Source organism: Manis javanica, chromosome 8, assembly GCF_040802235.1.
Source record: "Manis javanica isolate MJ-LG chromosome 8, MJ_LKY, whole genome shotgun sequence".
NCBI lineage: Eukaryota > Metazoa > Chordata > Mammalia > Pholidota > Manidae > Manis > Manis javanica.
Genome location: NC_133163.1, coordinates 85,021,975 through 85,049,920, shown reverse-complemented (window position 1 = coordinate 85,049,920; position 27,946 = coordinate 85,021,975). Strand labels below are relative to the sequence as shown.

Sequence of the window (27,946 nt, the reverse complement as noted above, 5' to 3'; positions counted from 1 at the left end):
ATCTTTTGGGCTCTATTTCACTGGGTTGAGAGAACAAAAATATCTGCCTGCAACAAATCTTTAAGATCTCCCAGAAACACCAGAGGAATAGTGCCCTGTTAATTTCTCCTGAAACTTGACTGTGATATTTTAGTGGAGCAGGTGCTCTCCCGTCTGGCAGGCCATGGAACTTACTGCTCTGGGGTCTTACCTCTGTGGAATGTTGTCTCATGATTGGTTTTCCAAGGAAAGTCAGCAGGGCTGCAATCGAAGTTCCCAGAGTGAGTCTGAGCATCGTTGCTGGCTCTTCTTCAATGGGTGGGGCTTGTCCAGAGCACAATGATGTGCTCTCTGCTTCCACAACAAAACTAAGGACTGAGGTTCCGCATGGGGACTCAAATCCAGGGCCAAACCATGCTCATTCTCCAGTGAGCTCCAGTCAAAGTGCAGAAACCAGGAGTAGTGGCAAGGAAAAATGGGAAGTAGAAAAATGCTCGTAACATGAAGGAGAATGACAACGCGCTCTGCATTTTATCTTTATGTTTGTGAGTGTCTACTGTATTCCAAGCACTGTGTTAGAGCCTGGGGAGACAGTGAATCAGTCAGAAATGGTTCTCACTCCACAGAGCTTACAGGCATGTGGAGGAGACAGACAAAAAACAAGCAGATGAACAAATTAAGTCATTTAAAAGTATGGTAAGAGCAAGGAAAAAGAGTTTTAGTCAAGGGAAAGACATGATCTGGTATGTGAGTTAAGAAGTTTATTCCAGCAGCTGTGTGTCAGCATCCGTGGAAGTGCGGAGTACAGTAAAGCGTCAACCACAGCCATCCAGAGGAGAAACAGCCATGATGGGGCTGGAGGTGGTGGCACAGAAGAGATGAGATGGCCTTGAGCTGCATACCTGGACTGCCACCAGCAACCACATTCTGGATGACCTCTACCACTTAGTACTTCTGATGCAGCTTCCACAAGTGATGGGATAAAACAGAAATCTGAAGTGCAACTAATGAGGAGATTTGGAGCCCTTTTGTTGTGTTTCAACTCGGCCTCCTTTATTATAAGTGAAATCCTTGCTTCCAGTTCAAGACACACCTACTGAGCAAGGATCTCCTTTTGCAGGGTACTGCACTAGAGCCACAGGGGACTCAGGGATGAGGGAAGAAATGTTGCCAGCACTCACCAGGCTACATGCTGTCACAGGAGAAATGTCAAATGCACATGTAACTAAAATAAGGTAAAAATAGGGCAAGAATCATAGAAAATGCTAAAGGATCTTGAAGTAAGAGGAAGGATTCAACAGGTAGAGCTGTGGGTGGGACATTCTGAGTGGAGCGAGCAGTGGGAACAAAGGCAGGGAGGTGGCAATCTGGGGCATGTGCCTGGGGACCTGTCCGGGGTCCAGTGTGACTCCAGTGTTCTATTTGAGGAAGTTAGACTCTCATACACGGACATCCTCTGGCTGTGTTTGTGCAACTTTATATCTGCATCAAATATTTGTATCAAAAGCAAATTATCACTTTGAAATTCTTCCTAGTAGCAGGATTCTTTACCCTAGATTGAGAGCACAGAGCTCATATGATAAAAACTGCTATTAAAATAAGACACTTAGAACTAAAGAGCTAAAGCTTGGGTATCTGCTAAGAGAAGCTGCTGTTTTCTGAAATAATTTATCTTATTGAAAAGGAACGGATTACTTCCCTCCCTCCCTTCCCCCCACTCTCTCTCCCTCCTTTCTTTTCAAGGGAGATTGGAAACTATTCAAGAGGCTGAGGCTGATGTCCCGAGGTTTTGGCTAGGCAGACGGTTTGCTGGTGCAAAGAGGTGGCCGCAGAGATCTATCTAAGGGAAGGACATCCTAATCTGTCCATGGACATTCATGGATTGCTTTGGCTAGCAGAGTAGCTGCTGCAAGAATCATTATGATTTATTTTCAGAAAGTTTTCTTCTTTGGCTGCATATCACTGTGACTAAAAACATATTTTATAGTCTTTAAGAGGCTGTTCTGTGCTCAGCTCTGCACTGAGTACAGTAAGGTGGGCATGGGGCAGGCGGACACATGCCCCTGGGAGATCCTGAGATACTCTCACCACTCAGCCTGATGGGGTAAACCAGTTACCAGGAAACCCGTGCTACATTTGGGGGACCCTTGGGGGCTCATCTGGAAGCTAGTATCTGGGAACACACTGCCATGTTGTCTAGTCCAAAGTATATCCTCTCTATTTTTCTCTTTCTTGTCACACAGACAAATCACATAGATTACAAAAACAAATACTACAGACAAGGCTACCTAGACTCCTTGGAAACGGTTCCCTTCTACCTCCATGGCCTTCCACATGGAGGAAAATGCAGCTGGGTGCTTGTCTTAGACATTTCCTTTCACATTCTGGATGTGAGTATAAAGGAATTTCTCTTACCATCGGATTCTTCCTTCTCTGATCCTCTTTCCAAAGGCACCACATTTCTCTAGAGAGTGTGTCCCAAGTGCCTTATGTCTATGAAGCTCTTTACAAACATTAATAGACAAATGGTTAGTTTATATAAAGTACTCATGTATTGCTCTGACATAAGCAATGAAGAGCCCACAGTTTACATTTTTTGTCTTTCTTTTAAAAAAGGAATGAGAAATCATATTCCAGATGATCCAACCTTTTAAGTTAGGGAGGGAAGGAGTGAAGAAGGAACCAAGATTTAAAAGAGATTTACATTTGTTCCCTTTGTAAAGGAGACATTTTACCCTAAGTATAAAATGGCTTATAAGCTCATGTTGATTTTTATAAAGGAAAACAGGTTTAAATTTACTTTCCCATCTTCTCCTCCATGCTTCTCTGCCCTGAAAAGATCCTAAAACACTGCACATATTTATGAGCTCCTGATTTAAGAAATGGACTGATACTTTCACAAATAACAATTGTAATGGCAGTAAGGCAGTCTTATACAAAACCCAAAAAAGACGAAGCATGTCTGAGTTCAGAATTTTTATAAGTAAAGTCATGCAGAATTCAAACTCATTTTCTCATATGTATGTTCATATTCTATACAACTAAATGTCTTGATGATACCAGCTAGTGGATTATTTAAATCACATGGCATTTAGGGGGCTTTTTTGTGGAGTAATTATGGTGTTTGCATATAAGTTCTAACAAGGCACAGTGCAGACTCTAACTGCACAGTGTACAGTGTGGAAGGTAAATGGAAGGGCCTAGGAATCAACCAGCTATGAATTCCTCTTCTGTCTCATATAGCTATGTGCCCTTGGGACATTTACACAAACTCCCTGGACATCACTTCCCTCACCTTTAAAAAAAGCACTTATAGTAGTTACTTCATGAGATTATTGTAAAGATTAAACTAGACGATGTATGTAAAGCCTAGTGTTTGGTACATATTAAGTAGTTAATAAGGCCAATTTAAGATCCATATACACACATACTTTATATAACTGGAGGGAATACCATATATGTATATATGTATCATGTGTGTGCATGTGCTGCGTGTGTGTGTGTGTGTGTGTATAAACATGGTTATTTGGGTGTTCTGGGATTTTGGGAGATTTTTACTTTCTTAGTATTTTCTCTATTTCCAAGTTTCCTATGATGAGTTTATAAATATTTTATTATGTTATACAATCTTTTAAAAGATGTAATGAACCAGTACAGTTAAAGCAAGAGCAAAATCACATGCATGCTCCCATACCTTAAAAAAGTACACAAAAGTGAAAAGGTAAATCTTAAAACATTGGCTCCTAGTAAATAGCAGAAATCTCAAGGGAAATGAGTAAAATAAGCCAAAGACAATGGGGTAAAACCCAGAGAGATCTTCAGTTAACAAGTCCTTCCAGCAGCTCTTCTCTTAGGCCCTGGCATTTAAAACTGCAGTAGAATGAGCTTTTCTTGGAAAGTATACCTAAAAAAGCTGTAGAAAATGAAGAACCACAGCAGCTCCAGCTCTAAGGAAAAGCAGAAAATCAATAACTGATTAACGCCCCATCCGATTTTTTCCAAGAGTGAGGTCATGTCAAAGAGCTCAAAACAAATAGAAACGTTTCAGACTTCATGAGTCACTCAGCCTGCAGACAAAGAGCGGGCCTCGTTTCCAGCAGGTTCTGTTATATTTAGGCACTGGGTATGTACATTTATGCTGAGAATTCCACTTCTATCTCTGCCTTTGTCTTGTCTCCCGCCCTCATCTCTGCCAGCAGCCCTCTGCAGCCTGGGGAATTTCAGCCTTTTTTTGCTTCACGTTCAGGCATCTTCTTGTCTCTTCTCAGGTTCTGCTGCCACAGTGCAAACATCCTGAGAACTCTAACTTTTGTTAAACTGATGCTTATGATGCAGGCAAAAGAGAGCCAGAAGGGTTTTTGCTCTTGCGCCTGTGCCCCTCTGGGAGATTTTTATATCATTTGCTGGTTTTACCACAAATAGAAGTCTCGGTGCCATTTACTGGAATGGTGTCACTCCTTTCCTTTTCCTTTCTCATCTTCCTTTTTAACATTTTTTTTTCTTTTCCTTGCTTTTCCCTCCCTCCTTTTCTCTCCTTCCCTTCCTCCCTCACCTCCTCCCTGTGCCCCATGCAAGTGGGGCATTTACTAGCTTTCTCAGCCACCCACTATGTGGCATCTGCTGCATTATGCACCGTGAACACAAAGGTACGTGAGACATGACCCGCGCTGATAGTATATTTCCACTGTCTTTGTTTTAGCTCCCAACTGAACTCCAGCATCCATACAGACACCATTGTTTATTAGGTGTCATGTGTCTGGCACTTTCACAGAAACTTATTTTACTTAATTCCATCATCTGCCAGAGGTAGATATTATCATTCCTAGAACACAGATGACTGAATTTAGGCTCAGAGGGTTTAAATATCTAATCCAGGGGCACTCTGTTTTATGAGGAGGAGTCGAGAATTTATTCTAAGTTTTCTGACTCCAAGTTCAGTACCTACATACTAACTGTGAAGGACCGTGTCCATGCTTTCATGCTTTTGTCTTTTTCATACTGCACTGCACAAGTAGTGTACACAATAAATGCTTGTATGGAATTAGGTCCAAACTATATTAAAGTGGTCTGCATGATTCATGCTTTCATATGCTTGTATTTAGCAGCATTACTCAGAATTTTCACAGGCACATTCATTTTTATATATAAGACACTGGTAAATGTTTTACCATGTATGTGTAAATAGCAAGGTGAAGAGTCAGCGCTCAGACAACTCGGCATGAATATAAACACCAATAAGAGCTTGTATGTGATCTGAAAACATGCTCACCTTGGTTGGAGTTGGTTTCAGAGGACACACGGGAGAGAAAAGTCCTCAGTGCCAAATAATCAAAAACAATCTTGAAATCATGATAGAAAGATCAGATTCTTTCTTTTTAAATTTTGAGAAATTATGTTTCCAAACTGTAAAGAGCATAATCTAACAAATATCCATGTACCCATCATCCAGGAATTAAATTGTCAGTTTTGTCATATTAGTTTCAAGATTTTTTAAAATAAAAATTTTAAAAGCATTATAAAGTTGAATGTGTTTTGAAAAGTCTTCCATCCCCAATCGAACCCCCTCTCCCACTCCATTCTGGTGGGCACCATCAAAGGTCTAGTTTCCAATCCATTACTTCTACATTTATATGAACACATATGTTTTCATAAACAGTTTATGCTATTGCTTTATATGTTTATTACAAAATATACATAATGGTGTCATACTGCTTGTATCATTTTGCAACTTACTTTTTTTTCCCAAACATCACTATATTTTTTAGCTCTATGCTGAAATTTAGAAATCTAATTCGTTTCTTTTAACAGCAGTAAAGCATTATGGTATATGAATAAAATAATTGGTTATGTCTTCTCCTACTCCTGTTGATGGACACTAAGGTTCTTATAAACAAAACTGTGATAAAAGTCCTCATAAGCTTCCTGGTCTTCATGCATACATGCTCAAGTTCTTCTAAAGTGCTTTCCTAGAAGTGGAATGGCTGGGTGGTAATCTAGTGGCATGTTTAATTTTATCACATTTTGACAAATTATTCTCTGACATTGCTGCACCAGTTTATACCCTCATTGCTAATGCATTCAAGTACCTGCTTCTCCATGCCTTTTCAATGCTGAATATGGGAGAGTTAAATCTTTTGTAATCTGCTAGATAAGGGAGGTTATCTTCTTATTTCAGTTTGCATTTCCCCAATTTATGAATATAATCTAGCTTCTCTTCATGTTTATTGGCTATTCAGGTTTCTTCTTTTGTGCAGTGCTCTGTCTTGGGCTTTGCCAACTCCTATGGGATTACTTATGGAGGTTTTTTTTCATATTAAATTTATAAGACAGATCTATTCTGGATATGAATCATCTCACTGTTATTTGACAAATATTAGTTAGTTGCAAATATCTTTCTCTTTAAGCACTGTCAGTTTCATGATCACATTTTTTTTTCTTTAGCAAAGGCATACAAGCTCAGTAAAGTACAGTAAAGGGCTTTATTCCTTTCGATACAATGCAAGATGGCATACACAGTCTCTGCAATTAGCTGAACAGTCATACACAGCTTTTGAAGGTCTAAGCAGAAAGCATTCTTACAGAGGCCTTCAAAATTCTTCCCTGAACACAGAGCAGCCTTCTCTTAGGATCTTGGGAGTTAGATGGGGACAAACACATTCTATTTCCATAAACAGGTAAACAAAACAAGAGAAATGAACTTTCCTTTTGCAAACCAGTAGCTGAGTAGGATCCATACTTTTCACAACAGCCTCAAAGTAATTTGAAAGCACTTTCTGTAAGTGAAATCGTCTAGTGATCACTGTTTAGGCAACTCAGATTCCAAATTTTAACTTTGACTACATGGAGTCATTTCACTTCTTCCCCCTCTTACTACGAGCAGGTTTCAATTATGTAATTGTGGTTAAAGAAGTCTGAAGAGTTTTTACTCTTATTCCTTCATCCTGATTGGATAATGGTTTGCAATGACTGATTAAGAGCTGTGGAAACACAAATAAGAGGCAAAAACTTGAATATCTGTATAAATATTTACAAACATGTTAGACCATAAATTCTGTGAGGGTGAGGGCTCGTGTTTATCATATTCATGATGGTTATAGCCTTTGAATTCAGCTCAGTTGATTAATGTAGTTAATGCTGAACATTCCCAGTTCATAACTACTTAATGAATCCTAATTCTGCATTAGACACTTTGTATTCTATGTGCTTAGAGTAATCAAAGATAAAGTCCCCACCCTCATGAAGTTATATTCTAGTATCAGAGAGAGATAAGTTACAATGAAAAAAAGAATGACACCATGCAAAGGGATGGAGAGTTGTGGCATCTGGGGTGGGGAGGTGAGTGTTTCTATTGCTGTCTAAGAAGTCCCCTGAAAAGGGATCATAGCAATTAACGACATTTACTAGCTAGAGATTGAGATACATAGAGTCACAGTGTTAGGGCTCCAAAGTAATCACTTCCAATTCAGGAGGTTAAGGTCTGTCTCTGTATCTTTATTTGGGGCAGTCTAAGAGTCTTGGGAAATAGTGACTAAAGTATTGATTTTAGATGAGAAGGAGTTAATCCATTTGTAAAATACGCTCCCTTTTTATTTGGTGAAATGGTTTACACACACAGAGAACAGCTGGCTCCTATACATTTGTGGTGGGCTCTGGCTGAACAGTTACTTGCCTAAGTATTTTGTGTATTTCTGACTACCTATCTCTCCTGCAGCCCACTCCAGGAGGACATCTTCAAGTCCTGTTGAATATTCCCACCCTGCAGGCAACTCAACTACAAACTATGGTTCATGGGATGATTTAACAAAAAAAATTTTGAAAACATTTGAAGTGCAGCATTGAGTTCTTGAGCAGAAACTGCCAATAGCACAAACAAAAAAACATTCAGATGATGAAGATTCTCTGGATAGTGATTTAATGCAGACTTCCTTCTTGTTTCATTTATTGTGAAAATCGATTTTAAGTTCCTAACAGCACCTAGGAGATGTTCAGCGTTTCTTGTCCCCTCTGTGTAATGCCTGCCTGAAGAGGAAAGTCACGCTTTTGAAGGTTTTGTTTTTTCTTAGCCAAGCACTTAAATCACGAATGTTGTATAAGTACCTTTGATGGGTTTCATTGTTTTGTTTATTTTGCTTCAGTCGGTACGGACACCTTCAAATTTCCTTCTACAACAATTTTTTTTTTTAAGTCATCATCTGACTGGTTGATGGAGCCGGTCTGCAGACCTTGCAGCCGGGTTGATTTTTGCACGGGCTGTAACTTCGATACACAGAATTTACGGCCTCTTTGAGGAACCAATTTTCAAGCTACGAGAACAAATGAAAAGTGTTTGCTCATCTTTCGAAAACTATGCACTTGGTATGTACGCCACTATTCATCGGGTTCTCAGTAATGAATACAGAATGTGACATCGGTTTTTCACGTACGTAGGTTTTTTGTCTTAAATTTCTGGGAGGTTATTTCCTCGTCTGACGTTTTATTTTTCTGATTTATTCATCTTTAACGTGCTACAGAAAACCTCTTTCCTCCTAGCGACTGGTCTCTCCCTTTCTAAGACGGCTTAGGAATGGAAACCTGGACTTGTGCGGGTCCTGTAGGTCTTGTCGTTCCTCCGTTACCCACTTCTGTACACTCACAGCCGAGGCCGCCAGGATCTGAGCTGAAAGAACCCGTGGAGAGGGGAGAGGAGGGTGTCATGTTGGCGACAGGCTCCTGCTGGCGGCCGGCGAGCCCGCCGGGGTTAACGGGGGCGCCGGGGTCAGTGCCCTCGAAGTTGGGGGCCTCGGGCGGAGCCGCGCCGGAGCCGCAGCGACCTCTCAACCAGAGTCCTGCAGTCCCGCTCGCTCCACCGGGGAAGAATCGCCTAATCTGCCACGACCCCACGGGATCTTGCTCTCCCCAGTGCAGTCTCCGCGATCGAGCGCGTCGCGTGGCCGACGCCGGAGAAGCGGAGCTGGTGGGGGGAAAAGCCCAGGCCTGGGGCGGAGGAGGAATGAGGGGCCGGGAGCCGGGGGGATTTCCTCCCGCGCTTCCCCCTCCAACGGGAGCGGAAAATGTGATTTGCTGTGCATTCCAGGAGCGGTTCCCTGGGGTGACCTCTCCCAGCCGGCCTGGGCGGGGGGAGCAGACAAAGAGGCTAGGCAGGCGGAGAGGGGACCCCGAGGGGAGGTAGGAGGGGTGCGGGGGGCGGGGGCACTACCGGGAAAGGGGGCGGATAGCGGGTCCGGCGGCGGCGGCGGCGCCTGGCCAATGGAGAAGCGCGGCCCCGGGCGCCGCGCTCGGCCGCCGGCATTTAAACGGGAGACGGCGCGATGGCCCTCACTCGGTGCGCCCTCAGCTGACCGGGCGACCCAGTGCGCCACGAGAGCTTTACTCTCCGTCCGGCTGACCCCGCGGAGCCCGGCCGGCTCGGGCCGCGGCCGCACACCGAGCCACACGTCGAGAGCGCAGGCCCCGAACACCGCCGCACTGACAGGTGAGAGCAAAGGCGGGTGTGTGTGTGTGTGTGTGTGTGTGTGTGTGTGGTCAGGTAGGGGTGTGTGTGTGTGTGTGTGTGTGTGTGTGTGTGTGGTCAGGTAGGGGTGTGTGTGTGTGTGTGTGTGTGTGTGTGTGTGGTCAGGTAGGGGTGTGTGTGTGTGTGTGTGTGCATGTGCGCTCAGGGTTCTGCCAACGACTCCCGGGTTCGGCGCGGTGAGGCCCGGGCAGCCCACTGTGCGTGCTACCCGAGGCTCCGCGGTTCCCTGGGGCGAACCGTGAAGAAGTATTGCGCGGTTCTTCCTGCCAAGGCCGTGGTTGCTGTGGCTTAACCTTGCGCGAGAAAGGCTGGGAAAGAGTATGTCAAGAGCTACTGCCATGGCCCCGCACCCTGTTTCCCCCTCCTGAAGCCCCGCCAATGAGCTCCTGGTGCGGGTGGCAGTCGCGCCTGTCAGATGTGCCCGCACCGCGGGCGTGCGGATCCCGGGCTGCTGGGGCACAGGAGCGGAGGGACGGTGAGCCGGTGCAGTGGGCAGCAGCCCGAACCTGCGGCTCCGTAGCAGATGGCCAGGCAAGTTGCTTTGGGAGGGTTCCATGTGTTTGAGGCGGGGCGCGGGGGCTGGGGACGTCTGGAGATGCTCGGCGAGTGCCGTGAATGATCCTGTAGCGGGCTGGAGGATCCGGAGAATCAGAGATGGGTCCATTTATTCATTTAACGGTGAGATGGAGACTCCGAGCTGAGCCGCCGGGTTTTCGGCGCGGCGGGCACGCGGGGGTTGGGTAACGGGACACTGCGTGCGGTGCGCGGTCCCGGTTGCGGAGTCCCGCGAGCCCGCAGCGCTCACACCGCGCACACCCACGTGCTGGCTGCGCACTCGGGGCGCTGCGATCTCTCTTCTTAGCTTCTTCCCGCCCCACGCACCCCTCGGCTGAACCGCGGAGGACAGCCCTCCAGGTCCCAATCCCTCGGGAACCCCTTAATTTGTGTACTAGAGGCCCCAGCCTCTCTTCGCTGCTCCTCGCTAGCGACGGAAACGACGCGGACTGGTGGCGGGAGGCTGGTCTCCGGCTCGGACGCCGAGGTCGTCCCCCGTCCTCGCTCTCCGCCTTGCTCACCTCTCTTACATCTCTGTAGCTTACAGAGCAAGGACGGGAGGACGGTGGGTGGCGAACTGGGGGCGTCGGGGCTGTCACCTTTCAGGCCAGGAGTTGTTTGTAGACTTCAGGCGTGGGCAGAACAGATGCGCCACCGCTCTGGCTTGGCCTTGTCTTACGATCCCAGCTTCGTCTTGGGGGCGCCCCAGCCTGGCATTTCCCTGCGCCGGGCTCTGGGGACGGTCCCCGGGCGAGGCGGAGGGCAGGCAGGCGGTGACCGATGCTCTGCAATGCCCACGCGCTCAGAGCTGGCCTGAAAGGGGTCTCCGGCAGAACCCGGCTCCGCCTTCTTCTCTCCTACTCCGAATTCCAGATCTTTTAGACAGAAATACAGCTTCGAAGTTAGGAATTAATATCTCTTCTTAAATGGTACAAGACAGAGAGGTGACCATCGGTTGATAGGTAGTTGCATCTCCTGCTGTAACGAGAGGATCTGAGTGGTGTGCGCCTCTGTTTACCTTCGCCTTCGAGATGGTGCTAGGACATGAGTTGATTAAAACAATCTATTGTGTTAAGTGGGTCACTAGGGATTTAAGCTGTCCCAGGGACCCTAGCGTAGTGGCTTCCTCCTGGCTGAACACACAAGTTAAATAAACGGTGGAGAAGAGGTTAAGATAACCCCGATCTGGGGTGAGGAGTCTTCTTTCACCCCAGGGCTTTCCAGTCCCGCCTCCCCTCTCTTCCTTGGGCAGGGGGACTTGAAGAGATGGACATTTCAAAGCAATAAAAGGAAAGATCTTAAGAAAGCTACAGTCTCATCTTCCTGACACATCCAAGTCTGCAGCAGTGGGTGATTTTGTTACTGTCACTGGATAAATTGCACTGTCCAATCTTTAGTTTTAACTAATAATTACTTAAGGGTTTAGAACTGTAGTTTCCGTGTGTGTGTGTGTGTGTGTGTGTGTGCGCGCGTGCAAGTGTGTGTTTAACCTCCAGGTCATTGTAGGAATTAAAATCTTTTGTAAACTCTGTAATTTCACAGGTTTGCCATTTTCTTAAAAGTTTATTTTGAGGGAAATGTTTTGGTAACCCACCATCTATACAAAATCCAAGTTGGCTAACATAGTTTGTATGCGAGGGGTTACACATCTCTGAAAGAGAGCTATCTGCTTTGTCTTCTAAACTGAATCGCTCAGTCTTAATGTTTAAGTATTGAATGATATAATGTCAAACAATTTTATGCCACAGACCTCTCTCCCCAGAAATGCTTGTCAACAGCAAGGCTGTGAAACATGTCCAAGAACAGAGTAAAGGACAGAAGGAAAAACCTAAACCTTTTATGAAAAGGAAAGTGGGGGAGGTGGGAAGGTGGCTGTAGCATCCAACTGAAAGGCACAGACCAGGCAAGTGTTGCAGTCCATGCCTTACATCTGCAAGGAATTTTCTTTAGTTTTAACATATGCTCTTAGAAATGCAAAGTACAGTACAAGAGATTTTTTTCTTCACATGTGAACATGAAGGTACAAATTAGATAATTATTTGAGTTACAATATTTTTCACACTTTATTGCATTAGAAACAAGTTCCTATATCACTTTTTAAATACTGTGCTGTGCGTCCATAGAATAGTGGACATGTGTTTTGGGGGTAGGCAGAACTGGGCTCTAACGCTGGCTCTCCCACTTCCGAGTTGTGTGACCTTGCACAGATTCCTAACTTTTCTGAGTCTGGATTCCCTGATAAAAAGAATATTATCAATCTCATATTTTATTGTGAAAAATAAATTATAAAATTCTGTCCGAATTTAGCATAACGCCTGGCAGAGTGAAGGTTAAAAAATATAGGTAACTCTTCTTATTAGTGGTGGTAATGGGAAAGGCAATAAGATTGGCACCAGGATATATTACAGGGTGTTTTTGAAATTAAATCCCTAATCTCATTTGCACAGGGACTAACACACATCCTTCACTGCTACACATGTTTCTGTAACTGGGCTGTCTCTCAGTAGTGCTGCTCAAGAGCATTTAATATTTATCACTTTCTAACTTGTTTCCTGTGGACTGCAAGAATTGTATGCAATCATTAACTTCACCAGAAAAAATGCCCCAATAGCATAAAGCTCCTGTGATACCTACCAGGTGGTCTCCTCCCTGCCCTGGTGATGGTGGGCCCAGCTGAAGTTAACCTGAATGGTCTTCAGAATAGAGCAGTTGTTAGGGTACTTGGGTCATGTACAGGATGTGACTACTAGTATCCTCTACTAGTTTGCCAACCATGAACTTATCTTCTTGGTGCAACTTGTCTGAAAAAAAAAATCAGCCCAGTATATTCTGAAGAAATTCCTACTTAATTTGTAAAAGTTGACTCCTTATACTACTTTTTAATAATTAAAGATCAACTCAAAAATAACCTCCCTTCTCAAAGATTTCATCTTGAGGAAAAGGAATTGATTGTTCAGAAACCTGGTCTACACTTAGAGTATTTGCTGTCACCCCATTATTACTATTATTAATATCTTTAAGCTGGGAGATAATTTGATGTCATGCCTGCTGAATCTCTTTCTAAAATTTCATTCATCAGGTGGAACTGACCAAAGGTTCAGGCACAGGCATCCGGCTTGCAGACCATTGTCTCTTCACTGTAATTCCCACTCAGCACTCCATTTAACTGACTATAAGCAGGTTAGTGAGCTAAGATGAGAAATAAGTCAAGAAGAGTGCCAGAAGGAGCTGGCCTAAACTTTCCCAAAGACATCATGATGTTGGAAACAGTTTACACATGGCATTTTTATTTCTTATTCTCCAGAATTAGATGACTTTATTTGTAGAGCCTTGTGGTTATTGGAATAAATCACCATGATCTGCATATGACAGAAGTGACTAATATGGCTTATTTTGTGTGCAAATATTTTGTTGATCACTATGGGAAACCTGAAGGAAAGTATCAGGTAGCGAAGGCCTGCTTTGAGAATATCTATGTCCTCTGGTACAAGTGGTTTGGAGGGAGGGACAGAGACAAAGGAGATAAAAAGGTCAGGGTGGGTGGTTCTTGCTGGTAGAGAACAGTTGCAGAGAAAGCTCGCCTTGAAAATGTGAGCGTATTACTTGGAGAAGCAGAGATGCATTAAGGGGAAGTTGAGGCAGGGCTTGACAAGAAGAATATTGTCTGCAAAAGAGAATAAAGGGTGGTTTTTGTTGGTGTCATGATGCACTCTGGGTCCATGAGGTGCAGCTTTAATGTAATGATGTGAGTGGGTCATTTCATGAATACCAAACTGTTTGCAGCTCATGGTTGTACATGAATGATCATTCATAGGAACCTAATTCTGGATTAGCATTTGGATTGATTTTTAATAAGGGGGCACTCTGCTAGATGTTGATGTGGAAAAGAATTGTCTTCAAGGAATTTACATCTTGATTTCCTCTATGTTTATGGTACCTACAAAAGTGCAACTTGTTTGGTGGCAATATAATTGGGATTTCAAGAGCAGAACAGTCCTCCTTTCTGTGCCGAGTAATCAAGACCAGTTTGGTGTGTGTGGTGGGGAGGGTTGGGTGATTGACCACCACGACTTGACAGAACCCTGGTTCTAGTACTAGTTATGGTTCTCATCCTCTTACTCTTACTCATGCAGAATATGCAGAGTCCTTCAGAGCGTTGCTGTTCCCCAAGAAGCTGAGGTCTTTGTTGATTGAGATTCCTGAAGCTGGTTTTTACTTCTCTCCAAATAACGAGCTAAAAGGTTTAAGAACTCAAAAGCCTCACAATAAGTGCTGAAGATCTTTTAAAAAGTTGGCTTTTTCAAATTAAAAACCATTTTATAATATTTTCCACACCTAATAAATCTTATTTTGTGAAAAATTTACTTTTCTTAAAAAAAAAAGGCCTGTCATTCTAGACCCCTTTGGCCATGGACTACACAGGCTCCCATAGGGACAGTAAGTCTGTCCAAATTAAAACTTGTCCAGAAGAAAACCACAGTTGACTCATTTTGAATTTATGGCTTTATTGTTGGTTTTTACTATAGTGAATATAATGGCTTCAATTAGAAAATAAAACCCGCAGCATTTTGCATGGGACCAGGTGAAAAGTAGTGGCTTTTTGGAGTTTTCCTGGAAAAAGGAAGGAAAGTATTAAGAAGCCCCCTAGGCTAGAAGGAGTTTGCTATATTGTGGATCAGAAATGAAAAAGATTGGCTCTGCTGCTAATTGGCACGTGTGAAGACATTTTAAAATGCAAAGAACGGAAAGTCTGTAAATCCATGTGGTCCATCATAATCATTCATTTAACACAAGTGCACTCAGTGCCAGGCACTGAGGATAAGGTGATGAACAAGCCCTTATGACTCTCAGACTAGGCATTTAGTTAATGACAAATGTGAGACTGCCAGGAAGGAAAAGTTGATATAAACAGGGTCCTATGTTGGTCTGGGGAAAGAAAATTGCATTTTTTGGACAGATGTTTGTGAGAGGTCATGGCCCCATGATGTGAACCTGTTTTATGCAGTCAGCATAAGCTCCCAGTAAGTCTCAGTTGGTCTCTTTTATATTGGGCTCTGAGGGTCTTGCTTTGGGAGGGTTGACTTGTAAGGATGCAGGGAGATTGTGGGGGTGAACCCAGGGTTATCCTATGTCCTCCTCTTTAAGTGGACAGAGACTGAATTTTAGTTTAGATCCTGCCCCAAATTGAACCCAAATTGAACACATAGAAGAAACGTGTGAAAGCTTCTCAAATTCCCAGTACATTTGCCTGGGTGGCTGGACTGTCATGGTTCAAGTTATCCTGGTCTCTGGAGAAAGTCACTGTTGTTTTATAACTGGGCTTTTCTCATGAGTGATTTTTTTAAAGACAAAACAAGGAAATTAGTTTTGTTGTTGTTGAGGTGAAAAGGCTCTGTTTAAAGAACAGGGATGTTGAAATGTAAACAGACAAAAGCCAGGGAGTCCAGTCAGGAGCTACATGTTGCATCATCAGCTCCGAACTTGAGCTTGCTCAAAAAGTAGTAGGTTAATGTGGAAAGATGGTGCCATGTAAAGATATCTTAGATTTAACATTTAATTATCTTAATTTGATGTTATCCATAGGGTTACACGGTCTTTACTTACAGGGGCTACCCTGCAGATAATTAGATTCCACACTGCCTCTGTCTTTGAAAAGTAATTGCTCCAGCTAATAATACCAGCCTGTACTGATCCTTCGGGGACACGATAAGGTTTCCATTGAATTGTGCTTGTTGGTTATCATGTGTAATACTGGTGTCCAGAGGAGAGCAGGGAAATGGGTGCTTCACAGCTTTGTCCTTAGGTTCAGAACCATAGTGGGGGCTGGAAAGCCTCAGACTCAGGCCAGATTTGGTGTGATCCCCTGAGGAGAGAGGCTGTGAATTTGACACTGCACCCCCTGAAAAGAAAACCCTTCCACATTTTCCTCATTCCCTCTGCCCTCTATGCCCGATGGCTGCAGGAGCTTTAGGCCAGGGTACTCAAAGCCTGTTAGAAAGGCAGATGCCCTGATTTAGAATCTGCATCTGAACCATAGCCCCAGGTGACTGAGCATAGAGGTTTGAGAAGCACTGTCCCAGGACAATCTTAATAGACTGACGCTTCTCCCTTGCACTCCCCTTTTTAAAACCATGCTTCTCCTGCACTCCCCTTCCTTTTCTTCCTTTCGTCTGCCCTGCCTTCCTGGAGCACTCTGCTTCTAGAGTAGTCCCCCTTTCTCTGATTTACATTCCTCATTCCTCGCTCTACTCATCATTTTTTCCTCTTTCTATCCTTGCTTTCCTGGGTTTTCTTCTCGAGTTTTTTTTTGGGTCAGTTTTCCCTCTGCCAATCCCCTTATTTAATTTTTTTTGCCAGTGTTCATATGCCATTTCCCTTTCTGACCCATCTCTAACTCCAGACCCATCCATAATCATCCACTCTCAGTTTATTCAGTGTGCCGGTTGCACTTATTAATGTAAATATTTGCATATACCTGTTCTCTTGTGCCCATTTTCTACCTTCTAAATTTTACACAGATATGCATGCATATGCACGTGAGCAACACATTTCACCATTAGGAGTAGAAAAATGTGTATATTATGGTATAAAGAATAATATAATGAATATCTGGCCCACTTCAGAAATGAGAATGAGTGAGAGTCCAGGAGTCTTATGAGTTATGTGATCTTTCTGGTAAAGGAATTCATTCTGTCTGCAGCCCCACCGTACACTTGTTAGTTCTCAGATTGCTTTCACTTTATATCAGCTTCAACCTGAACAACCCATCTTGGAGATAAGGTATGTGTATCTTTGCTTAAAGTGATTTTTCTCAAGGTCAGACAGCAGGTTGTTGCCCCAGGACTTCCACTAGAAGCTCAGTCTTGACTTTTCATGCCCTGCTCTGCCTGTGAAGTGTTCCCCCTCTTCACTTGCTTTCTGGCAACCATCTCGGAAACGTCCACGAGGTGGACAAGGCACAGCTCAGGAAGCACTGGAGCCAGTTGGGGAAAAAAGACTGGGAGTCTTTCCTGGCAGGTGAGCCCTTCAGGTAGTGAGGCCGATTCAGCTTGTTTAATACCAGGTAGAAAATAAGTTTCCCCAGAGGCGTGCAAAGGTAATCTGGCATTGGCAAGTAGGAACTTGCTAAATATTGTCAAATGCAAGAATGAACACTGTGAAGTGACCGTAATACAAAGGGAAATGTAGTTGGTGCCAGAATCCAGAAAGCAGTTCCTGCTGGAGTGCACGCCATGACGAGCTCGGCTCTGTGTGCCCCTGGGCAAGCTACTGCATGGCCTGGTGGCCCAGAGGGTAATGGGGAATAGTGATGCCTAATTATAGAGATGCTGAGAATCTGATAGAGATAGAGATACTGTAAATGAAATACTTTACCTAAAGTGTTTAGCAAGTGCCTGATAAAATGTTAGCTGCTGTTACTAGGGTTATTAATTAATTAACTTTTCCATTTTTGCTTCTCCCTTCTCTGCACTTCCCTCCTTTAGCATGAGCCGCACCGCCTACGCGGTGGGAGCCCTGCTGCTCCTCTTGGGGACCCTGCTGCCCACCGCTGAAGGGAAAAAGAAAGGGTCCCAAGGTGCCATCCCCCCGCCAGACAAGGCCCAGCACAATGACTCCGAGCAGACTCAGTCTCCCCAGCAGCCGGGCTCCAGGAACCGCGGGCGGGGCCAAGGGCGCGGCACTGCCATGCCGGGGGAGGAGGTGCTGGAGTCCAGCCAGGAGGCCCTGCATGTGACGGAGCGCAAATACCTGAAGCGAGACTGGTGCAAAACCCAGCCGCTTAAGCAGACCATCCACGAGGAGGGCTGCAACAGCCGCACCATCATCAACCGCTTCTGCTACGGCCAGTGCAACTCTTTCTACATCCCCAGGCACTTCCGGAAGGAGGAAGGCTCCTTCCAGTCCTGCTCTTTCTGCAAGCCCAAGAAGTTCACCACCATGATGGTCACGCTCAACTGTCCGGAACTACAGCCACCCACCAAGAAGAAGAGGGTCACGCGTGTGAAGCAGTGTCGCTGTATATCCATCGATTTGGATTAAGCCAGGTACACCCAGCCTGTCCTAGGGATTGCAGCCCCAGGCGGGTCCGAGCCACACCTAAAACAACCTGACTCTTACTTGGCTTAACCCTAGAGGCAAGAAGAACCATCAGCTGCCCCCCAGCAGGAGCCTGCTAGTGTGTAGTTTGCGTGCTTGAGTGTGCACGGTGCATGTGGTTGCAGACACCAGAGGAAGCACGGTCTCTGCTGAAGGGCACTTCTAGTGTGTAAATGCACACATGTCCATGGGGATGGCACAGAAAGCCCACACCAGCTGAGGCACTTGGAAGTGGCAGGGCTGTTGTCTGGCTCTGCTCTCCTCTTCTATGTGCCCACCTGGGGATGAGAACCTCTCCGCTGAAAGAATGTTAATGCACGAGATTACTCTGCAGGGAAAAGACCTATTTTAGTGCTGCCTGAGACTTGGAAAAGGCATTTCAACCTGTGCTTGCTTCCTCCCTTCCACAGCCCATCCCTCCTTAGGATCTCAGTGACTATTTCAGTCGAATTTAGACTATTTCTAAATTAACGTGCTTAACCACAGAGGTAAATGTTTCCTATTTGGGGAAGACCCTTCGGACTCTGGGGGAGGCTGGTGTGGGCAAGGGCAAGAAGGAGGGGTGTGAGAGAAGGGTCAGTGGGACTGGGGGTGAGGACCCGTGGGGCCCAGCAAATTCAGTAGGGACATGTGCAGGGTCTTGAAAGGAGATTTCTGAAACACAATGAGAACCCTGCTTTAGCGTGTTTTTTTCCTGGTATTTAATAGAACCCAAGTGAACAGAGGAGAAATGAGACTGCCACAAAATCATTAACTTTGGCTGTCACTGTAATCTGAAGCCAGCTAGCTGTAACCCAATACAGGCATACGCTATTTGATTGCACTTCCCAGATAATGTGTTTTTTACAAACTGAATGTTTGTGGCAACCTTGTGTTGAGCAAGTCTATCAATGCCATTTTCCCAAGAGCCTTCACTCACTTTGTATCTCTGTGTCATATTTTGGCATAATATTTCAAACTTATTCATTATTAATAGATGTGTTCTGGGGATCTGTGATCCATGATCACGACTTGCTGAAAGCTCAAATGATGGTTAGCATTTTTTAGCAATAAAATCTATTTTAGTTAAGAGATGTACATTGTTTTGTTAGACATAATTCTGTTGCACACTTAATAGACTACAGCATAGTGTAAACATAACTTTTATATGCACTGAAAAACCAAAAAATTCATTCGACTCGCTTTATTGTGATTTTCGCTTTACTGCAGTGGTCTGGAACTGAACCCAAAATATCTCCAAGGTATTCCTGCACCAAACTTAAAACATAAACATTGACCCTCTTATTCTCAGAACCGAGTGAGTGAGGGAAACCATGCAACTCCTCCTGCTTGGCCCTCAGGGGGACAGTCAGTGTGTTCGGAGCCTGTGCAGGGATAGGAAGAGAACAAAGACCTCACAAGAAGAAGACCCTAATATCTTTCCTTTTGCTTGGTTATAATCACCTCTTCCTTAGGTTATTATTTCTATGTGATGCTTCTGAGAGCCGCAGCCCTATATTATAAAAATTCTGCCTCTGCTGAGTGTACCTGTCAGTGAACAACCAGGTTTAGGGCTAGCTCCATTTTTATTAGAAGTATATTTTCAGTCATTTCATCTTAACCATTGCTCAGAGATTCAGCTGGAGAGCAGAAAAGAGTAAATAAATGAAGGAGATTGTCTCTGGTTCAGGAAGAGCTTAATGCCTGGGAGGAGAAGAAAGGGATATAACCTCCCCATCTTCCTTTGCCGTCTGAGGGTCTAATGGGTAACCCCAGTTAAGAAATCAGGGACTTTGGGTAAATTAAATGTCGCTCTGCTAGTGGGTCTCATGTGATAGCATAAGTATTCTTAACCTACTGGTAGAGGTATCCTCTAACTAAACTTGGGCTACTCCCAAAGCCTACTTTACGTTTATCTAATGGCCAAAGTGCAGGATGGGTGAACCTCACTGCATTTTGGATTTGGCTGACCTGTTTTATGTGTAACACACCCCCACCCATCCCCCTCTTTTTACCATGTATCTTCTCAGCCTCATGAGCCAAGCCACATGCACCATGGGAAACAAATGCCATCGATTTGCATTTCAGTTTCCCACCAAGGCTCCAGCATTCAAAGAAGCATTGCAACTAAAGGGGCTGTTTTTATTTTATTTTTGTTTTGGTCTGGGGCTCTCCATCTAACAACTGAAACAGGAACCATACTTTGAGGCAGAAGTCCTCATGAACACCCAAAATATTGGGTCTAATATTAAAACATTTAAACTCACTACTGATGATTCTATAGTACGTGAATTTGTGCGAACACATAGTCTGTGCATTTCGTATACACTGTATGCCCCACCCTAAGTCTTTCTATCATGCACATCCTCCAACAATAAGGCACAGAATGGAGTTAATTAAATATGCAAATGCTAAGCCAGAATTTTAAGGGTGAGGGAAAGGAAAAGAAAGGGGAAGGAGCTGAAAATCTAAAACCACACCAGAGAGGAAAAATGACATTCAGAACTAGCAGACACTGAATTTCTTTTGTTGTTTTAACTCTGCCACAAGCATGCAATTTTGTTAAAAAGAGATGACTTAAGTTGGCAACGGTAATCTCCTTTTAGTAGCTTGTACCACAGTCTTGCATGTAAGTCAGATTTGGCTTAAGTAAAGAGAATTTCCTCAAAATGAACTTCACTGGGATAATCAGCAGCAAACTACCCTAAAAACACAGCACTAGCCAAAGAGGGAAATGTCTGCTTTTCTAACTGTGCCTATATTAAGACTAGAGTGAGTATGGTGTGTCTTCCAATGTTTATTGAAAGTGCCATGTCTGTTACATATTGTATTGGAGTCACTGATGATGTAATATGTTTTTTTCATTATTCTATTAGAGTTCTTTTTATGGCAAAATATTTGTGATCTCGATCTTTCCAATTAAAATAACGCCAGACACCAAATATGAATTTCGTGATGTATGCTTTGTGCTTGGCATTAAAAGAGAAAAACACACATCCTGCAAGTCTATAAGTTGTTTTTGTTATTGTAGTTCTTCAAAGTTAAAAATGTAGGCGAAAAATCTGGAGGAAAAGATAATTTCCACTGTGTGGAAAGTGAATAGTTAAAACAAAAAGTTATGGTTATTTAATGTAATTATTAATTCAAATCCTTTGGTCACTGTGATTTCAAGCATTTTTTTTTCTCCATTTTTTGACTTCCTCTGAGTTGAGCAAAAAAGAAACTGGCACATTGTATGTTGTTGGAGGCCTTTATCAGGTCAGAGGGAAACAATAAAATCTTGACACATCTGAACATGCGTTACAGAGTCAAGACCTAAGCTTTTATTTTTTTAATTGAATGTTCCTTAAAGGTTAACATTTCTGAGGCAATATTAAGAAAGATTTTAAATGTTATTTTGGAAGACTTATGATGTGTGTATACAAATAGCAGATAATAATGAATAGTCACAAGTCCTTTTAAGGAGAAAATCTAAAATGAAAAATGTATGTACAGAACATTTATAAATGACTAGTTAATGCTTAAGAGTGAAAGTAGTTCTATTGATTTGTCATTCTCAAGATATTTAATATCAACTGCATTATGTACTGTGTCTGCTTTAATCATTTAAAAACAGAGGATTATATAGGCAATGATTGTGGTACTTTGCTGTGTATGAAGAAAAAGGGGTTTGATAGTCTCGCCTAAAAACTAATTTGGATTAAAGCAAAGTTTCATGAATCTGTAACTAGATTTCACCTAATTTTGTTCTATATGACCTTTCCCAAAGAGCAACCAATAAATTGAACCTCTTCTCTTTGTGCGTGTATTTGTTTAACTGGTAGTGTTCACAGGTTGGGGGATGGGGGTTAGAGATTCACTTGTTATGGGAAGGGAGGTAGGAAGATAACAGGTCTCTTGTGATGTGAGTGGGAATCTATTTCTTCCACTTAGACCTTCTAGATCCTGCTTGATTTTGGTAGGACACCTCAGGCCATGGCAGTTAGAGGCAATGGAAGCTGGTGTACGATGGGAAGTACCAACCTCTTCCCCAAAGCTAGAAAGAAGAGCTAGAAAGGGTTACGAGAAGCCTTCAGATAGTGGAAGAACTGCCACACAGAAAAGGTAATAACTTTACTTTGAGGTGTTTGAGGGAAAAATGGGAGAAAGATTTTAGGCTCAGTAGAAGCAAGAGCTTTTTAATGATGAGAGTGACTCAGCAATACAATGAGCCGCCTTCGAGAGGGTGAACTTCCTGTCCTTGCAAATATTAAAACACATGCTAGATACTATTTGATAGGGAATGTGAGGTAAAGTGAGTTATTGTCCTAGGTATGCAACTGAACTAGTGGATTTCTGAAGTAGCTTCCTAGTTGGGCATGTAATATAGAATTTCTACTAGGTGTTGGTATTTGGACTATGATGATGGAAATCCCAGCAAATATGTATGGAGTGTTTTTGCCAGACATTATGCTAAGGATTTTGTTTGAATTGCTTCCTACTTAATCTTCATAATAACTTAACAACATGTGTACCATTATTATCACTGCTCAGAGGAGATGAACTCATATGGTCTTAGTATAGCCCCTGTGCCCATAAAATTGTGAGATTTGCAACTTACATCAGTCTTCTTAAGGACAGAACACAGCACTGTAAGAACAGATTGAATTCTTAACTGTTTACATCTGTTGATTAAGATTCCCCTTAGACTGTAGCTGGCGTCACCAGGAGTTGTGGCTCTGAAGCGTCCAAGCCTCCCTGCAACCTCTCGTTCTGTCTGTCACAGCCTCCTTGCACATGGAGGGCCAAGATGGCAGTGAGGACCAAGGAGACAGCACCCTCCGAGAAGCAACAGCCATGCCCAAGAGGTGATACCTGAACAGGGCAAGGGCACTAGATACAGAAAGGCCTTACAGGTTAGAAAGAAAAAGTATGAGGCCAGACATCAGCAAATGTTGAAATGAAGAGCTCAGAAAATTTTCTCCCCAAGAAAACCAATGAGAAACTGGCAAAAATAGAATCAATTTTTCAGAACTCTGGAAGTTATGAGGGCCTGCCGCACTCTGGGGAGCATTTATTTCAGAAGAAGTCTGAATCTTAAGAACAGTGAGCACTGTGATACTGTAACTTGCCTTGTTCTCAGCCTTCCTTTCTGGTTCCATAGGAGCCTTGAAAACTAAGAGCTGCAATTATAGAGAAAACCAGCAATCTGGCAGCCACTGGAAGGGGTAGGTTGGGACTGGAGTTCCTTCAAAGACAAATACTCAGAGAAATGTCATTATTTGACCTGTCTGTTGGTTTCTGGAGGTTCCACTTGCAAGGCTCTCTTTATTTGACCTGACTGGAAGCTGCCCAGTGTGAAAAACCTCATTGAAAACAATTAGAGGCATTTGATTATTTTCATGGCTGCCTGAGGCAGTGGATAGCAGTTGGGGCAACCAATAGGCTGAACAAAAAGCTTAAAAGGCAGCATTGGGGAAATGAGAGTTCCTTGTGGCTTTGAAAACCCCTAACATATTCATGGGAATCTAGAAGGCCAAATACATACATAGGGCTGTGTGCATGCCTCGGACTGGGCTCATTCTTAGGAAGAATCTGAGAAGGCCCTAAACTCTTATCTCAGGCTGATGTTGAGATTCTGCATAAGCAGAAGGCAAAGGCAAGACCAAGATGCCAACTGCCTGGCTGAGTGTTGAAGGCGTGCCCCAACATCTGCGCAGACCCCCTCAGTGAAGACAGGTGGATGTACCTGTCCCAAATGTTGAAAGAAGTCACTGTTAAACCATTAGCTCACAGCTCAACTAAGCAAGCAGGGACTTCAGTAGCCACCCACAACAAAAAATTTCGGACTTCACAGAATCAGTTCAGAAAAGTCACTAAAACAAAGGAACAAACAACAACATACAGCAGCAATAATAAATCCTGGGGAGAGGGAGAGAATGATTTCAACATTTTATTATGTTCAGCTATTTCTATTTTCAGATGACATGATCTTGTATGTTGAAATCCTAAGGAATTCACAAAAGAAGTATTAGAGCTGTCTTAGTCCATTCAGGCCACCATAACAAAATACCACAGACTGGGGAGCTTACAAACAACAAACATTTCTTTCTTAGAGTTTTGGAGGCTGGAAGTGTGAGAGCACGGTCAGGCGAGGGCTTGCTTCTGGGTCCCAGGCTTGTAGTATCCTCATAGGTGGACGGGGGCAGAGAGCTCCCTGGAACCTCTTTTATAAGGCACTAATCCTGTTCATAAGTGTTTCACCCTCATGACTTAAGCACATCCCAAAGATCCCTAAAAATACCATCATCTTTGGGCTATAGGATTTCACCATATGAAACTTAGGGTCGGGGGGAGGGGGAACAGGAGGGTGGACACAAACATTCTGACCATAGCAAGAGCTATTCAATGAGCTCATTGAGGTTGCAGGATACAAAATTAATATATAAAAATTGTGTTCTATACACTGCAATGAAAACACCTGAATATGCAATTAAAAAATAATTCCATTTGCAACTGCATCCAAGAGAGTAAAGTACATAGAAATAAACAAAACATGCACATTGAAAATTAGAAAACATTGTTTAAAGAAATTAAAGGACACTGAAATAAATGGAAATATATCCTGTGTTCATCAGAAGAATTAATATTGCTCCAAATATTCAATACAATCTCCATCAAAATCCCAACTGGCTTCTTTGCAGCAATGGACAAGCTGATCCTAAAATCTACATGAGAATTCAAGGGACCCAAAATAGTGAAAACAATCTTGGAGAAGGAGGACAAAGTTGGAGGAGTCACATTTCCTGATTGCAAAACTTACAACAAAGTGTTATAAGGCAAACACCCTTATAACTACCATTAGGTTAAGAAATAGAATTTTTCTAGTCTCTTCCAAAGCTCCCTTTATGCCCCCAACAATTTTTTTTTTTTGAGAGGGCATCTCTCATATTTATTGATCAAATGGTTGTTAACAACAATAAAATTCTGTATAGGGGAGTCAATGCTCAATGCACAATCATTAATCCATCTCAAGCCTAATTCTCGTCAGTCTCCAATCTTCTGAAGCATAACAAACAAGTTCTTACATGGTGAACGAATTCTTACATAGTGAATAAATCCTTACATGGTGAACGGTACAAGGGCATTCATCACAGAAACTTTCGGTTTTGATCACGCATTATGAACTATAAACAATCAGGTCAAATATGAATATTCGTTTGATTTTTATACTTGATTTATATGTGGATCCCGCATTTCTCCCTTTATTATTATTATTATTTTTATTTTTAATAAAATGCTGAAGTGGTAGGTAGATGCAAGATAAAGGTAGAAAACATAGTTTAGTGCTGTAAGAGGGCAAATGTAGATGATCAGGTGTGTGCCTATGGACTAAGTATTAATCCAAGCTAGACAAGGGCAGCAAAACATATGCCCCCAACAATTTTAACCCTTTTCCACACTGCAAAAATAACCACTCTCCTAACTTTAATATTAATTTCTTCTTTGAATATCTTTATAGTTTTGTCACCGAAGTGTGCATCCCTAACCTCTACATTGGTTGCAGTTTAAGTGGAAAAAGATAGAGGCCTGATTTAAGCTGGCTTTAAGCCCCTTCCAAGGATCCGAATGGTGGTAACTACAGAGAGGATTGCCAGTGGCCACTTCCTCTTGCTGCACCAATGAATTTACAGGGCAGAAGGTTAAAATAATTGGGTATTTCAAGGTATTTAAAATAATTATTCTCATTGTCACTGTTCCACATTATCACAAAAACAGGCTTCAATATTGATGCTCAAAAAAGGAGTCCACCATCTTTTTTTTTGTTTGTTTGTTATCATTAATCTACAATTACATGAAGAACATTATGTTTACTAGGCTCCCGCCTTCACCAAGTCCCCCCTACAAACCCCATTACAGTCACTGTCCATCAGCATAGTAAGATGCTGTAGAGTCACTACTTGTCTTCTTTGTGTTGCACAGCCCTCCCCATGCCCCCCCACATTATACATGCTAATCATAATGCCCCCTTTCTTTTTCCCTGTCCTTATCCCTCCCTTCCCACTCATCCTCCCCAGTCCCTTTCCCTTTGGTAACTGTTAGTCCATTCTTGGGTTCTGTGATTCTGCTGCTATTTTGTTGCTTCAGTTTTTCTTTGTTCTTATACTGCACATATGAGTGAAATCATATGGTACTTGTCTTTCTCTGCCTGGCTTATTTCACTGAGCATAATACCCTCTAGCTCCATCCATGTTGTTGCAAATGGTAGGATTTGTTTTCTTCTTATAATATTATTCCATTGTGTATATGTACCACATCTTCTTTATCCATTCATCTACTGATGGACACTTAGGTTGCTTCCATTTCTTGGCTATTGTAAATAGTGCTGAGATAAACATAGGGGTGCATCTGTCTTTTTCAAACTGGCTGCTGCATTTTTAGGGTAAATTCCTAGAAATAGAATTCCTGGGTCAAATGGTATTTCTATTTTGAGCTTTTTGAGGAACTTTCATATTGCTTTCCACAATGGTTGAACTAATTTACATTCCCACCAGCAGTGCAGGAGGGTTCCCCTTTCTCCACAACCTCGTCAACATTTATTGTTGTTTGTCTTTTGGATGGTGGCGATCCTTGCTGGTGTGAGGTGATATCTCATTGTGGCTTTAATTTGCATTTCTCTGATGACTAGTGATTACCATCTTTTATTTATGACTAAAACCATTTCCTTTATTCTGTGTATTTATCACTAAACAATGTAGCAAGAGACCAATGGAAATGAGCTTTACTTGCCTTCCAGACAATTCATTCCACAAGTAACAGTTCTGATTCCTTGAATGTAGAAGTGTATTACTACATGACAATGACAACAGAAGTTAAATTAGGGATGGGCTTTTAAGTAGATATGTATTGTTTTTGCTTCTTGGATCTCTTCTTAAAGTCTTTTATTTTTTAGAACTACCCTTTGTTCATTCCATGTAGTACAGTCCAGTCTTCTTATCACTGTCTGTTTCATCCCTGCTCCTCCCTCTCTAGGAATACAGGAGACATAAGACCATATTGGAATATCAGAAGTTATTCCACTTGGCCACCATAATTAGTTTTAGAAATGGGCTTGAAACTCAAACTGAGTCAATAAGAATCTTCCTTAAGATTTAATATGAAGACTGAAAGAAACAAGAATCTTTAACCCCTCTAGGATCACAAGTTACAATAAGTCTGTAGACCAAAATCTGCTGACAGGTGTCTCTCCCAACTATATTGATGAAACTGTCTGAAAACTAAAGCCTTTATGCACAGGAAAGCAGAGCCAAAATATGGACTGAGTATCTTGATGAAAGAATTTTTTCCTGAACTAAGCTATGCTGGAAGTCAGGCCAACCTATGAGTTAACCTGTATCAGTTATATATTACTCTGTAATAAATTATGCCAAAATGTAGTAGCTTAAAACAACAAGCATTTATTATCATATCTGGGAGTGACTAAACCGGGTGGTTGTGGCTCAAAATCTCTCATGAGTTTGTGTTCAAAGTGTCAGCAGGGGTAGAGGCATCTAAAGACTGGAGAATTCACTTCCAGTATGGCTCACTCACATGGCTGTTGGCTGGAGGCCTCAGCCGCTCACAGTGTGGACCTCTCTTCACACACAGTAACTGGCTTCTTACTGTGTTGAATCCAAGAGAGAGCAAGGAAGGAAGTGAGCATTGTACCTTTCATGGCTTAGCCTCTAAAGTCACATATCTTTGCTTTTGCTTAATTCTATTTGTCAGAAGCAAGTCACTAAGTTTGCCCATGTTCAAGAGGAGGGTTTTTAGGTTTCACCTCTTCAAGGGAGAAATATCAAAGAA

General features: G+C 42.8%; 1 protein-coding gene across 3 annotated transcripts; it reads left to right on the top strand.

Moving 5' to 3' along the window:
• The first annotated feature begins 9,186 nt into the window (after positions 1-9,186).
• Positions 9,187-21,919, top strand: GREM1 (gremlin 1, DAN family BMP antagonist). Of its 3 annotated transcripts, none has more exons than XM_036998454.2 (2): positions 9,187-9,451; positions 17,530-21,919. In XM_036998454.2, the coding sequence occupies exon 2, from the start codon at positions 17,531-17,533 to the stop codon at positions 18,083-18,085; it is 555 nt and encodes a 184-aa protein (XP_036854349.1). In that variant the 5' UTR covers positions 9,187-9,451; position 17,530; the 3' UTR covers positions 18,086-21,919. The 3 variants fall into 3 exon arrangements, with proteins under 3 accessions (XP_036854349.1, XP_036854348.1, XP_017511390.1); XM_036998453.2 differs by lacking the exon at positions 9,187-9,451 and adding an exon at positions 9,645-10,021; XM_017655901.3 differs by lacking the exon at positions 9,187-9,451 and adding an exon at positions 10,059-10,168.
• The last annotated feature ends 6,027 nt before the right edge of the window (positions 21,920-27,946 follow it).